This window comes from Nipponia nippon, unplaced genomic scaffold, assembly GCF_047370975.1.
Source record: "Nipponia nippon isolate SJK-2023a ecotype South Korea unplaced genomic scaffold, ASM4737097v1 scaffold_5, whole genome shotgun sequence".
Lineage (NCBI taxonomy): Eukaryota > Metazoa > Chordata > Aves > Pelecaniformes > Threskiornithidae > Nipponia > Nipponia nippon.
Genome location: NW_028262369.1, coordinates 53,028,964 through 53,042,427, shown reverse-complemented (window position 1 = coordinate 53,042,427; position 13,464 = coordinate 53,028,964). Strand labels below are relative to the sequence as shown.

The 13,464-nt window shown below is 53.7% G+C and overlaps 1 protein-coding gene across 1 annotated transcript in view; it reads left to right on the top strand.

Annotated features, from left to right (window-relative positions):
• NMNAT2 (nicotinamide nucleotide adenylyltransferase 2) overlaps nucleotides 1–13,133 on the top strand; it is a 29,803-nt gene extending 16,670 nt beyond the window's left edge. The window contains exons 2-11 of the mRNA XM_087734168.1: nucleotides 5,754–5,842; nucleotides 6,570–6,637; nucleotides 7,365–7,443; nucleotides 8,619–8,748; nucleotides 9,404–9,484; nucleotides 9,600–9,644; nucleotides 10,981–11,057; nucleotides 12,026–12,127; nucleotides 12,373–12,440; nucleotides 12,582–13,133. Of these exons, the coding sequence (XP_087590294.1) occupies nucleotides 5,754–5,842; nucleotides 6,570–6,637; nucleotides 7,365–7,443; nucleotides 8,619–8,748; nucleotides 9,404–9,484; nucleotides 9,600–9,644; nucleotides 10,981–11,057; nucleotides 12,026–12,127; nucleotides 12,373–12,440; nucleotides 12,582–12,684 (842 nt within the window). The 3' untranslated portion in view covers nucleotides 12,685–13,133. The remainder of the gene's footprint in view (nucleotides 1–5,753; nucleotides 5,843–6,569; nucleotides 6,638–7,364; nucleotides 7,444–8,618; nucleotides 8,749–9,403; nucleotides 9,485–9,599; nucleotides 9,645–10,980; nucleotides 11,058–12,025; nucleotides 12,128–12,372; nucleotides 12,441–12,581) is intronic.
• The last annotated feature ends 331 nt before the right edge of the window (nucleotides 13,134–13,464 follow it).

The window sequence follows — 13,464 nt, the reverse complement described above, 5'->3', positions numbered from 1 at the left end:
TGCATTACAATGTAAAGGTAGACACGGGTCTGTTGATCTCTGCTCCTTGGCACACCCAAAGCCCAGGCTCTCCTGCATGGCAGCATGCATCAGGGAGGCTCCACTTTGGCTTTTCCAAAAATCAGCACTCAGTTTTTGTCCCTCCGTGGTGGCAACTGGCTCCAAGCGTTTCAGTTGCCTTCTTGCGTGTGCTTCCAAGGCAGTCAGGACAGCCTTCCCACGAACCTCCTCTGCTTCTAGGCTCATCCAAAAACATTTCTTCACTCCTTTTAATTCCTCTTCCAACATCATAGCTCAATTCTTTAATTTTTTTTAAAAGTCTCTTGGTGCTGTTTTCTGTAACTTATACCCTATGCAGTCTTTTTTTTCTTTTTCAATCTAGAAGAGGTCCCGGGATATGGTTTGTGTGAAAGATGCCAGAAAGAGGAGAATCAGGAAAAAAAAATGGCTTTTTTTTCTCTCCTTCTTGATTGATTAACCTTGAAGGCACCGATGGGAAAGCCAGTAGCATCAATAAAGGCAAGCACAGAGAAATGGAGAGGGAAATTGCTGCTGGTACCCCTGATTCCTGTTTTTAAAATGCAAAATGGAGAAGAAAGAGGATTTTCTTGCACATTTGGCTTTCTGGGCAAGTGGTTACAGAGGGCTGTTGTGGTGGGGTGCAAAGGGAATCCCACCACCCATGGAACTTTGTGCTTTAATTTATGATGCTGGTTCAACCTCAAACCCCCTTGCCCATGCAAAAAAAAAAAAAACAAACAAGAATATTGTATTTTTCTGTGTGTGCTTCCCCATAGGGTTCTTCATGGGGTACCACTTGGAGCACAGATAGCCATAGTCACACACAGGACTGGGTTTGGTCCCCTCGCTGCCCCGATGAAACCTGCTGGCGGATGGAGATGCTCCCACACAGTTCCCAGTGGATAAATACCCAGCAAAGATGAAAAAATATGGTTCAAATGAAACTGTTAGTGTTAACCCCTTCAAGCTTACGATTTTGAGGGCAGGGAGGGAAACTTTCAGTACCTCTAATTCAGGCAATTGAATTTTACTCCCTGCACCAATCAAATGATTTAAATCCTTTTTTCTCTCTCTGGGGGCTGATGCGCCCAGGGCACAAGATCTGGGAAGAAAGCCAGGGAAACGATTTCAGGCGAGTCTGAGGAAGAGGTTTTATTGAGGCTGGCAAATCTCCCACAGCCCGTCACAGGGGCCTGGGTCTGCTCAGCGTCCTTGGGGGTGGGGGAAGTCCACGGCAATTATAGTCCCTTAGTTGACTTTTAACTGACCCAATAGCTGAACAATATTCCCAAGTAGAAATTTCAGAATTTGGAGGAAAAAAACATCATTTTGCCCAAGTGGTTCTTCAGAAACATCCCTACGTCCCTGCCCTGCTCAGCCCCTCTCACCTCCCTTGACATATGAGTGCTCCTCATCTATCCCAAGCCATTGCAAGGGAGCTCTAAAATAATTTTAGAGCTGAATTTTTGCCCTGAAGCAGAGCAGGAGCGAGGGCACAGGAGCTGAAGAGATGCACTGCTGGGAGAACGGTCCTTTCCTAAACAGCACAACACCATCCACACCACCCAGAGAGGATCATTTGACTGGGAAACAGGCAAGAGAAACATACCCATCAATGTACCCATGGAAAAGCCCCTTTCCCCACATCTGGACCCACCAAGCCGTGCTCTCACCTGCCCATCATGCTGAGCTGTGGTTCAGGGCTCAGCCACAGCTCCCACGTGCTTGAACCCAACTGCTGTTACCCTCATGGCACCGGCAGGTGTGAATGAGCCTACAACATGGCTAATTTTCAATGAGCAGCAGGACAACGAGGTGTTTCTGTTGCTACTAAAAGCCCAGGAGCCCCAGTTCAGTGCAGGAGCTCCAGAAGATGCAGCAGGATCCCCTGTCCGCTCGTGTTCCTCTTCGCACCTCTTTGTGTTTGCATCTGGCAAACACTGATTGTTCTTCTTCCCCTCTTTTTTCCTATTTCTCTTTGGGAAAGTTTCTTTTGGAGTGGAAATGGGAACGTGACTGGTTTGGCAAAGATGGGTTTATAGGGTGGGTCCTCTGCCCCAACAGCAGCTGCCATGTTGAGCAGCCAGGATGCAGAAACATCTCCCCAGATGGCAGGAACTAGCTTTGCTGCTTGTTTCCAAGGAATAATGCAGCTATACCACCGAGGGAAGCAGGAGCCATCCTATGCAGGCCGGAGAGCTTTGCACCAGCTTTAGTGGGTGCCAGCTGGGGCTGGGTGCAGGTGGCAGGGGGGAGGAAGGCTTCCTGCAAATGTCTCCCCATGGCTGCTGCACAGGAGGGCACCAGCCCTTCAGGCACGGCTGCTCCCCAACCCTGGGGAAATGCTGGCAGCTGGAGCAGGGTGCCTGTAGGATACATTGCACAGTGACATCTCAGGATGGCTGACGGATCCCAAAGTCACTTTAGCTTCAGAAATGCTTGTTTTCTTTGCAAAGGCAAAGTATTTTCTAGATCCTCCACTTGCAAAAAAAAAAAAAAAGCACTTTCTTATGACTTACCAATCTCGTCTCCCTTTTTGCCTTTACCTTTTCTATCTTTTTTTTGTTTCTACTGTCTCAGTAGCTGGGGCAGGCACTGCTGCACTGTGCACTCCCCAACCACTCTCCCCACACTCAGAAAAGGAGGCAGGGCCAGCCCAGCTGTGGCCACCACCACCACCACTGACCTGCCCCACACTCGTACCTTCCAGCCTCTTCTTCCTCGCTTTCTGCTGGGCTGCACCCCCATAGCAGTGCCATGGTTCATGCACAGGCGTGGTGTGCCTGGGGGACAAGGCGGTTGCAATGCACCCAGCGGGAGACCTCAAGTAAAGGGGGTGGGTTATACAGCTACAAAAGCTTGGGGGGCAGGAGGTATTGCTGCTGTGGTGTGAAAAGATGGGACTTTCCATCTCCAGCTTCGGTGAGAATCCCTCTTTGCTTCTCTGACAGCATCTTCAGAGAAGCATTAGGGCACAAATGTGTGTGCTCTGGGGCAGGTCGGTCGTGGCATAGGAGCCCACATGAGTTTAACGACTCTTTGCCAGCATGTTTATCCTTGAGTGTCACTTTTGGAAATATCAGCCTGAGACTGTGCATCGGGCTGGAGGGACTCTGGCAAGTCCCTTGGCGTGATGGGTCATGGGCAACACATGGTGTTGACGCAGGGAGGGAGCAGTGTAAGAGCCATGCGGCTGGTGAGGAACCAGCTCGGACGTGGGTGGCAGGTGCCATGGTAAGGGGACCTGAGGAAAGCCCCAGGGATGACACAGCTGACATTTAATAGCATGTGTCGCAGGGAGCAGCGAGAATTTGAGGGAGAAAGGGCTGGAGGCGAGGGAGCCAGGTGTGTCGGCAGATAGTATCGCTGTGGCAGAGTCGTGACAAAGATGGGTGCAACCTTATGAGGCATTGGCAAAGAGGTTTCTAAAGGAGAGGACATAATCACCTTTGCCCAAAGCCCGGGGTCCCCTGCCTGCAGGCAGAGAGGGAAGCAGGATGGGTGGCTGCATCAGGACCAGCCCAAGGAAAGAAGGGAAAAATGGCAGGGGGAAAAATGCCCAAAAGCAAGTGAGACCTTAGGGATCAGCTGGCAGCTATGGCAGGGACCATGCCGTGACCAACCCTGCCATTGCTCTTGCAGTGGAGCTGCCATTCCCTGACAGGACAGCTCCATTTGTCTGTCCGAGACCACACAGGGCAGACCCCAGGAGCCCGCACACAGGGCATGTGAGCCTCCCCACTCCCCAGTGCATGCAGGAAGGGCTCTCCCCCATCCCGCTGTGATGACATGCTCTCAGACCAATATTTCCTCTCCTCTGCCAAGGCTTCGTCCTGCAGCAGCAGCTGTCTGTGAGTTGGATTGAGCAGGGAGCAAGCAGGGCTGGAGCAAGCAGGGTTTGAGCAAGCAGGGTTTGAGCAAGCAGGATTCGAGCAAGCAGGATTCAAGCAAGTAGGGAGCAAACAGGGTTAGAGCTAGAGGTGGTGAGTTCACCACCAACATCCCAGTGCTTTCCAGCAGAGAGGAGCAGATGGGGATGAACATCTCAGTCCTGGTGTGGTGCTCCTCCTGGTGAACCCTTCAGCATTTCCAAAACAGCAGCACATGAGGTGTGGGTCTTGCAGTGGGGGTGGCAGGGATCCATCCGTGCTAAGCACCCATGCATGCAGCCCCGTGCGTAATGGCAGTTCTTAGTTAGGCTGTCAACCAACAGCACATCTTAGAATGGTTTGGGTTGGGAGGGACATTCAGAGATCCAACCACCCCCACCACGGGCAGGGATATCTTTCATCAGGTTGCTCAAAGCCCAATCCAACCTGACCTTCAACACTTCCAATGGTGGGGCATCCACAACTTCTTTGGGCAACCTGTTCCAGTGTCCCACCACCCTCATGGTAAAAAAAAGTCTTCCTTATATTTACGCTAGATCTACCCTCTTTTAGTTTAAAAAAAGTCTGCCCTCTTTTGTTGCTCCTTGTTCTGTCACTACAGGCCCTGGTAAAAAGTCTCCATTTTTCTTATAAGCTAACTTTTTGTATTGAAAGGCCACAATAAGGTCTCCCCACAGCCTTCTCTTCTGCAGGCTGAACAACCCCAACTCTCCCAACCTTTCTCCAAAGCAGAGGTGTTCCAGCCCTCTGATGATTTCCGTGGCCTCCTCTGGACCTGCTCTAACAGGTCCATGTCTGTCTTTTACACTGGAGACCCCAGAGCTGGATGCAGTGCTCCAGGTGGGGTCTCATGAGAGCAGAGTAGAGGGGGAGCATCCCCTCCCTTGACCTGCTGGCCACACTGCTCGTGATGTACCCAGGACACAACTGGCTTTCTGGGCTGCAAGTGCACAGTGCCGGCTCATGTATCATTTGTCACCCACCAGTATCCCTTTCTCGGCAGGGCTGTTCTCAATTCATCCATCCCCCAATCTATGTTGATATCCTTCTGCAGGGAGTTACGGCCGGCCACTGACGCATGAGCCAGCAAAAAGTTTTCTGTTCATAAAACCACAGGGTTGTCCCTGCAGCCGAGCAATGACAGAGGCAGCAGGTTTTGTTATTATCCTGTTTTTTTTAATCTTGCCCGCATCTAAGGGGTCCCTGTCAGAAGTTATGCTCCTGGTTAGGACAGCCATCAGTCACCTTCCAGATGCTAAGAAAGCTTTTGGCTGGTAGTCAGCAGCAAACCATAGCAGACAAGGAAGGGAGAAGTCATGGGGAGAGAAAGGATGAACGTAGGTTATGGACAGAGAAAAATAGAAAGGAAAGGGTTTGTCTGCAGACAGTGAATGAACCAGCTTTATGCATCACCTTGTGAGCTCGGTCTGGCCCCTCCAGAGCTGCTGAAAGAGCCCGTCTCTGCTGAGTGGCTCTCATCAGTGTTGCAGGCTCTCAGCTGCCCCTCTGGTGCCCTTGTGAGGTGGTTGAAGGTGATTTGGGGTTTGAATGTGATTTAGCTTTTGCTGAAGACCTGCCTTCTTCCACCAACTCCTCCTTCCACAAGGTCTGGGAGTCCCTGGGAAGGTCCATGCTCAGAATCACCAAGGATGGGACTGAATGAGATGGGCATTAAAGATGAAGCCAGGCCTCTCCTTGCTCACCTTCCCCACCCAGCACGGCCCGAGCCAGGATGAGCTGCTCCACAGGCGCTGGGCAAAGCCGGTGGGCGGCAGCGGGGCATTGTGGGGCTCAGTGGGTCCAGCTGAATCCCCCTGCACCCTTTTCGTTGTCCTCCTTCAGAGCGAGCCCGGGATTATCTGCACAAGACTGGACGCTTCATCGTCATCGGTGGCATTGTCTCGCCCGTGCACGACTCCTACGGGAAGACGGTGGGTCGTCCCCCTTTTCCCTTTCTGCCTCCTACACACAATGGTATCTCTGAAGCCAGGGGCGAGCACTGGGCAGTGCTGCCTGCACCCATGGTCCTTTCATGGACCTCCTCTGCCCGGGGCAGCTCCTGATCATGGGAAAGTCTCTGAGAGGAGGGAGAGGATGAAACCATTCACTCTTTAGATAAAACTGCAGCGAGACCCTATAACCAGCCAAAGTACTAGACAGCAAAGAAAGAGAAACATTCTCACCCAAAACAGTGGTGGTCATCTTGTTGGGTTGGGGTTTTTTTGTTGTTGTTTAAGTGATTTCAAAGCCAGTTTTATTGTGGGGGTGGCAACAGTGCAAACAGGGACCTTTAAAAGCATTTTCTGGGGCAGGAGGAAATCCAAATTAGGAGAGGGTTTCCTCCTCTCCTGAAAGCTGGAGAAATTTCATCAAGAAGCCACCATCCATAGGTCTGGCCCCACTGAAGTGCAGGGCTGCACGTGGTGGTGCTAAGCCAATCTCACCGACTGGTGCATAACCAGGGCTTAAGCAAGGCAGGGACTTCTCCCCTCCAGCAAACAGGAGCTTAAATAAATTTTTGTGGGCAGGAACGAATCCTTCTGGCCTGTCTCATCTGAGCGAGTCTGATGCTCTACCCCAGGAAGGTTTGCAAGCCCAGACTGGCCAGGGCACGATGCTTGCATCCCATAACCATTCCTCCATCACCCTCTCTTGCAGGGTCTGGTCTCAAGCCGGCACCGCCTGACCATGTGCCAACTGGCCGTCCAGTCCTCCGACTGGATCAGGTGAGTGGCAGAGCCCGCACCCACCACAGCACCAGCAGCCCCCGAGAGACCCTGCCCCTCCTCTGGCACTGTGGTGGCAAAGTCCTGCATGCAAAGTGGAGATGCCACCAGCTGCTAAAGCTCTAGGATGGACTTCCTCCTCTCCCAGCCAAAGCTTGATTAAAAACCGGAGGCCTTCCTCTCCTAGTCCAGCAGAGAACCAATGAGTAGCATTACACCATCCTTCAAGGGAGCCCTTTGGCTTCAGGGGGTCTTGTAAGCCCCCCACTGAGTCTGTTGTGTCTGGGTGAGGCCCAAAGTCACCCAGCCCACCCCAGCCTTGTGCCGTGGCACCTTTCCTTTCTACACCTGCAGCACCAGCCCACGGACTCTCCCCTTCCCAGCATTGCCACGTGGCATCTGGCAGCTGAGTTAGGACCAGAAACATCGCTGGGTTGCCCTCAGGAAACAGGGTTGTAACACATGTAGTTACATCCAAGCCAAATGAACGCTGGTTAATTGGGTACCAAGAGTGGAAAGGTGTCCAGGCACACATTCAGGTCCCAAAGCTATTAGGGAGAGCTGGATGGAAGGGCTGGAGGAAGGACATGGTCCGTAGTAGAGCTGAGGGAGCAATGGTGGCTGCTTATGGCACTGCTGGCCAGCCTGGTGGGGAGGAGGTAGCATGGCCAGGAGGTCCAGGCAGTGGCCATCGGCCAACACTGTTGCCTTACCGTGCTCCCCACAGGGTGGACCCCTGGGAGTGCTACCAGGACACCTGGCAGACCACCTGCAGCGTGCTGGAGCACCACCGCGACCTGATGAAGGTGAGGCAGCCCCCTCTGAAGGTGGGTGCACCCAGGGTGAGGGCGTGGGGAGAGCACGGGAATAGGATTGCTCTTGCACCAGCACATGGACATCAACAACCAAAATATAGCTGGGATAGACAAAAGGAAGACTTGCAGGAACATGCCTGAAACCCTGACCTGGAAGAGGCGTGACTTACCTTGTCACAGATGCTTTGAGCTCCTTGCCCTGATGGTGAAAGCAAATTGAGCCCTCCAGCCAGATCCAGCAGCCATCCCAGTCCCACACACACCAGGAGTGGAGCAGGGGTGGGCATAAGCCAAATCATTAATGCTGACCGCTTGCTCCACCCTGAGGGGAAGGAGAGGTGGACGGGCATCCCCACTCACCAGCTGAGCCAAAACTGCTGTATGAACCCAATGGCATGACTCAGCGGGAAAATTTGGCATCTGGGAAGTCCCTAGGGAGCACAAAACCCAAGAAGAAAAGTCCCTCCAAAGCCCAGGCAGGCCTGAGAGCTGAGGGGGAAGGCGACTGCCCTCGGGTGACCGCAGGGACAGGGAGAGCGGGGCTGCTGCCAACATTTGGATCTAGCGAGCAAACCAAGGACGGGAAATGGATAAAACAGCATCATACAAATTCACAGGCAGCCCAGACAGGAGGCATAGAAGTAACATTAACCAGCCCAGCAGGATGTCCAGTGCATCTAGGGACCGTGGGGTCAAAGCCAGGGAGCCCCTGGAGATGCCTTCCTTCTCCTGCAGGGACTGGTGGAGGAGAAGAGGGCACATTTGCTCCCAGTGTAACATGTAAGTCACTGGCTTTGCACCACTGATTCATCAGCCGCTGTATTTTTATTTATTCATCAGAATTTATGACCACCTCCAGACAATGGGGGCAATGCCTGCCTGCAGGCAGCACAGCTGCAGCCTTGCCAGCCTCATGGGCCCACAAAAAAGTTAATCCCACTGTCCCCAGCCTTAATCATGAGTCGTTATCCACAGGGTCCTGCCAGCCCCAGGTCCATCTGGTGAGGTCAGATGGGACTGCGGATCCTAAAGTGAGCTTGGACATACCTGTCACTAAAGATGCTGTTCAGCCTGAGGTGCAGAGGCTCGATACAGGGGTCGTAAAGGTTTTTGGGATGTTGCTGGGGTGAAGACACTGTTCCAGTTACATCTCTCCTTCATTGCAGAGAGTGACTGGCTGCATCCTCTCCAATGTCAACACCCCCTCCATCACCCCCGTGATCGGCCAGCCCCAGAATGAGTCCTCTCAGACCATCTACCAGAACAACAACAACGTCTCCAACAAGCCCACTGCAGGTAGGTGGCAGAGGGGTACAGAAGAAGGGGATGACCACCCACCCCTCACATCCCAGTCAGGGCTGCTGAGTGCTAAGAAAGGCACTCCAGCATCTCATTTTTGGGTCGGGTCACTCATCAGGGTCCATGCACCAATCCCAGGATCAGGTGGGGATGCAAAGAAGGAGTTAGTTAGCATCCAGCACAGCAAGGGGAGCCAACGACAACTTAAAATGGCTGTGAACTCTCACTGGTCTTTAGCTGGATGATGTTCAGGCAGTGAGAGCAGCTAAGAGAAAGGCTACCTGGCACCTGTGGGGTGTGTACAAGGGACGAGCTGGCAGGAGAGGTGATGCAGCTGGATCCCCCATGGGCCGGCAGGATGTGGGACATGGAGGTATTAGCAGGGGAGAAGAGGGAGGATTACTTAAATCCCATAAAAACGAACATCTTATGATTCTTTTAGTGATTTTAGCTGTCCAGCTGGTCTCTTCAAGGCACAGCATAGCACTCTCAGGCGTTAAGATCACGAGAGGCAGCGGTGGTGAGGTGCTGAGAGCAGTTCCCACACCTGGGCACAGGAGCATCTTGCAGGATCAGGGTGGATGAAGTGTTTGTGTGGGTCAGTCTGCCAGGGCATTATTGTCTCTGGTTAATTTTTCTTCTTCACCTTTAGCAAAGATCCTGGGGAAGGTGGGAGAAAGCCTGAGCCGGATTTGCTGCGTTCGCCCACCCATGGAGCGCTTCACCTTTGTGGGTAGGTAAAGGAAAGCCCCAGCATCGCCTCAGCTTCGGTGCCAGCCCCCAGCCTTCCTCCCAGCCCCCTCTCCCAGGCCAGGCACCAGCAGCTCTCTTTTGCTTCCCTTCCCCAGATGAGAACGCCAACTTGGGGACGGTGATGAGATACGAGGAGATTGGTGAGTACGCAGCCCCCTCCACATCGCTCTGGCTCTTCCGGGCCAGCACTATGTGGCTCAGGAGTGGCTGCAGAACAGATCTGGTGGTGAGCGAAGGATGTCGGATCATCATCCTGTCCCAGTGCCATCTATCAGGGCTCGAGTAAAACAGGAGCAGTGCTAAACTGGCCTGAGCCCATTCCTGTTGGCAGACAAACAGCCTAAAATACGGGAGCAAACCACAGAGACCTGGCTCCCAGCGCTAGCACAGACCTGCCGTGGCATTGTGCCTTGAAAGTCACCCCAAGCACCATGAAACCTGCCCTCCGGCAGTGGTGTCACCCACATCCTCATGTTGCCCATGGCCCTGAGGAGCTTCACACTCAGCAGTAGGAGGGATTTCAGCCGCCTGAGCAGCCATGGTGCTCCTTTCTCCAAAGCCCTTTAGGGGTTTTAGACCCACCAGGCTGCCATGCACTTGGCACCACCATACATCACCCAGGGCTCTGCATGGGGAGCGTGGCCCACCGACAGCTTGCTGGTGGTTTTGAGACCCATTTCATGGGCTAGCTCACACACAAACTGGCACAACACCCATCCTAGCAGCAGTACCATTCAGACCCCAAAGGCTTTGGCCACCTGGAAATGCCAACCAGGGAGGCACCGTCCCATGCAGCCGCCTCTTCTCACCCCTCTGGGCAGGTTTTCCTCTGGTATTTGTGCAAATAAATGAATCCTTACAGGCCCGTTGGAGCAGAAAGCTCCTTCCCGCAGCACAACTTTTTTGATGTGCTTACTGAGCAGCAAAGCCAACCCTCAAAGCAAGCTGTCGGCGAGCACCAGTCCCAGTCCGGGGAGAGAAAGGGAGGACACAGAAGTCCTCCAAGGTGTGCAAGGAAAACCTCTGGTACTTCATGATCAGCTTTGCTAAAGCAAACATGGCCACGCCCAGGGCTCTGAGCAGTCCTCCGGGCTCTCCCCATTGCCCCGTGTCTGGAGCCCCTGCAGCAGACCATGAAGAAATTGCAGGTGCCTATAGCATGGAGAAATTACTCCCCCCGGGGATACCCCACCTCCAGGGCTAGAGCACAGCCGTAGTTTAACGGCACATAGCAATGCTGACAACAAGCCAGCAGCACGGGAAAGGAGCTGAAATAAAGTAGGGTGGGGGGCATTTCATGTTCGGTACCAGTAGGGATGCGAGAAGGACCACAGGATCTTTAGCGGGACTTGTTTTGGCAGGGGAGGTCTGTGTGGAAGAGGATTCCCCTGAGCAACACAGTAGGATGGCAATGGGGGGGTGCCTGCTCAGCCCCGTTTGCTCCCACCTCTGATGTTTTCTGCTTCTTTTCTTCAGAGCTTCGCATCTTACTGCTCTGTGGCAGCGACCTGCTGGAGTCCTTCTGCATCCCCGGTCTCTGGAATGAGGCAGATGTGAGTCACCACCACCAGCTGCCCTTCTGTGCTCCTCTTCCCCAGGCTCCTTTCCTCCTCCTCCTTTGCTTCGCACACCCAGCACTCCTGGGAGCCGCCTGGGTCCCTCAGGATGGCAGGAGTCATCCCCACTATCCCCACCTCCTCCTCCATCCCAATCCTGACCCTCACCTCCCCTATGCGCGGGCAGCCTGAGGGACAGGGTCTTCTGCTCCCAAGTCACCAACCCTGCCCAGCCTCCCCTTCCACAGACCCAAGCCCTGCTCCCACTTACGCAGAGGACATCACCCAGGGTGCAGGTAAGCCAGTCCCAAGGGATTTCCAAAGGCTATGCTCCCACTCCTTGTCCCTTGGAAGGACCCAGCATCAAGTAGATGAAAGTCCCAGCAATAATGTGTGGAGGTAGGAAATAAGAGGTTTACAAAAGTTGGCCTGACATTAGAAATGAAACACATTTACAGACAAATCAACAGCTTTCACTTAATAAAATTTGCTAACCCAGAGCTCTTTCGGCTGAGCCTGGTTTGCCCTGAGATGGGTGAGGCAGTGGGAGCCATCCCCATGCAGTGGCAAACTTGGCCACCAGCCTTGGCGCAAACTCAGGTTTTCTCTGCCCAGGGCAGAACAACCTTACAAGACCTCTGTCAGGACCAACACATCCATCCTGCTCTTAAAGCCTTCCAGTGAGGCAGAGGTCACATCCGCCTCAGGCAACCTCTTCTGCTGCCACCTTCCTTCTACTATGACAAGCCCTCCCTAAAGCTTAACCTCAATGTCTATTGATAGGATTTAACCCTGTGCCTTTTCATTTCGTCCACCGCAGACTGTCCAGATAGATAGCCTCAAATTCACTTTCTGTCTCCATCCAGACCATGGCCCAGCTTTCATGGTGCAGGGGGGTTAGCAGACAGTGGCAGATTTTGCACAGGATGGCTATGAAAGCTCTCCCTGCTTTGGGTTGCTCCTAGATGGAAGTGATCGTCGGGGAGTTTGGGATCGTGGTGGTACCCCGGGATGGAGCAGACCCTGACCGGATCATGAACCACTCCTCCATACTCCGCAAGTACAAAGTAAGTGAATGCACATATGGCCGGGGAAGGTTGTGAGAAGACCCACAGCCTCTCTTTACGCAGGGGAACGCTTCAGCCACAGGGCACAAAATGTCTTGAGGCCAGACGCTCTCAACTGCTAGGTGGGATGAGCAACGGGGCCACCACACAGCAGCCCCCAGAGGCCACTGGGGCAGGACATCTGGTAGGGCAGATGCCCACTTTCAGGCTATCCCTTCACTCTTCTCTTCCTCCTTCCCCTATAGAACAACATCCTGGTGGTGAAGGACGACTCAAACCACCCCATGTCGGTTGTCAGCTCCACCAAAAGCAGGTGGGTGATGCAGGGGGACTCCTGCTACGGGGTGGGGAGAGGGGTGCCCCCAAGCCAGCCCCTCCATTTGTGGGGACACCAAGGTGCCACCTGACCCACCCAAGTGGGCTCTGACTCCTTTCTCTCCCCCCGCACCCCCAGACTGGCCCTGCAGCATGGGGACGGACACGTCGTGGATTACCTCTGCCAGCCCGTCATCGACTACATCCTCAAGAGCCAGCTCTACATCAACACCTCCGGCTAAGTGCCAGAGGCCTTGCAGCGAGACAGCCCTCATGTCCCGCCTGCCTAGAGCTCTCCATCACTCTTTTCTCTCTCTCAGTCTGTGTCTCCATCTCTCTCCCCACCCCATGGCCTCCTGCCTGTGTCTGCCTCTCACCCCCAGCGCCAACGCTCCATCGTGCAGCAATGTCCAGGGAACCGCAGCACATCCCCGAGGGGAATGGTTTGGTCTCTTTTTTCAGGGAACTGCCCTCCCCCTTGTACATGGGGAGCGGGGGGAGGGGGGTGGTAAAAGAGCGATGTGCTCGGTGTGCTTGAGGGGAGGCAGCTCCAGCACCCCCCTCCCAGCATGTCACTGGGAAATGGTCCCCCTGGTCCGTCCTCCCAGCATGCTCAGAGCAGGGGCTTTCTCTTCTGCATCATCTTACAGTACTTAAGCTCAATAAATCTAGGTGGACTTTTTTTCTTAAATAGTTTTAGTGCGAGCCCTTTGGACCTCTTGACACGATGACCAAACAAATCTCGGTTGGCAGCAGGCAGTTGTAACCCAACTGGCTCAGTGCCGCACGGCAGGTGGACCTCCTCAGGCCAGCAGTAGGACAACCCAGCTAACAAAATCCTCCTCCTGGCCCTGAAAAATCATAGAGAGGGCATTTCTGAAGGGGAGGAGAGGCTTTGGCAAGCATCGCTGCCAAAGCATTACTAGGGGGGATGTCATGTCTCACCTTTCCTTGGCTGCAAGTGAACCCAACCCACCCCAAGCCACTCCCTAGGCAAGTGGAGTTGGGGTGATGCTCTACTC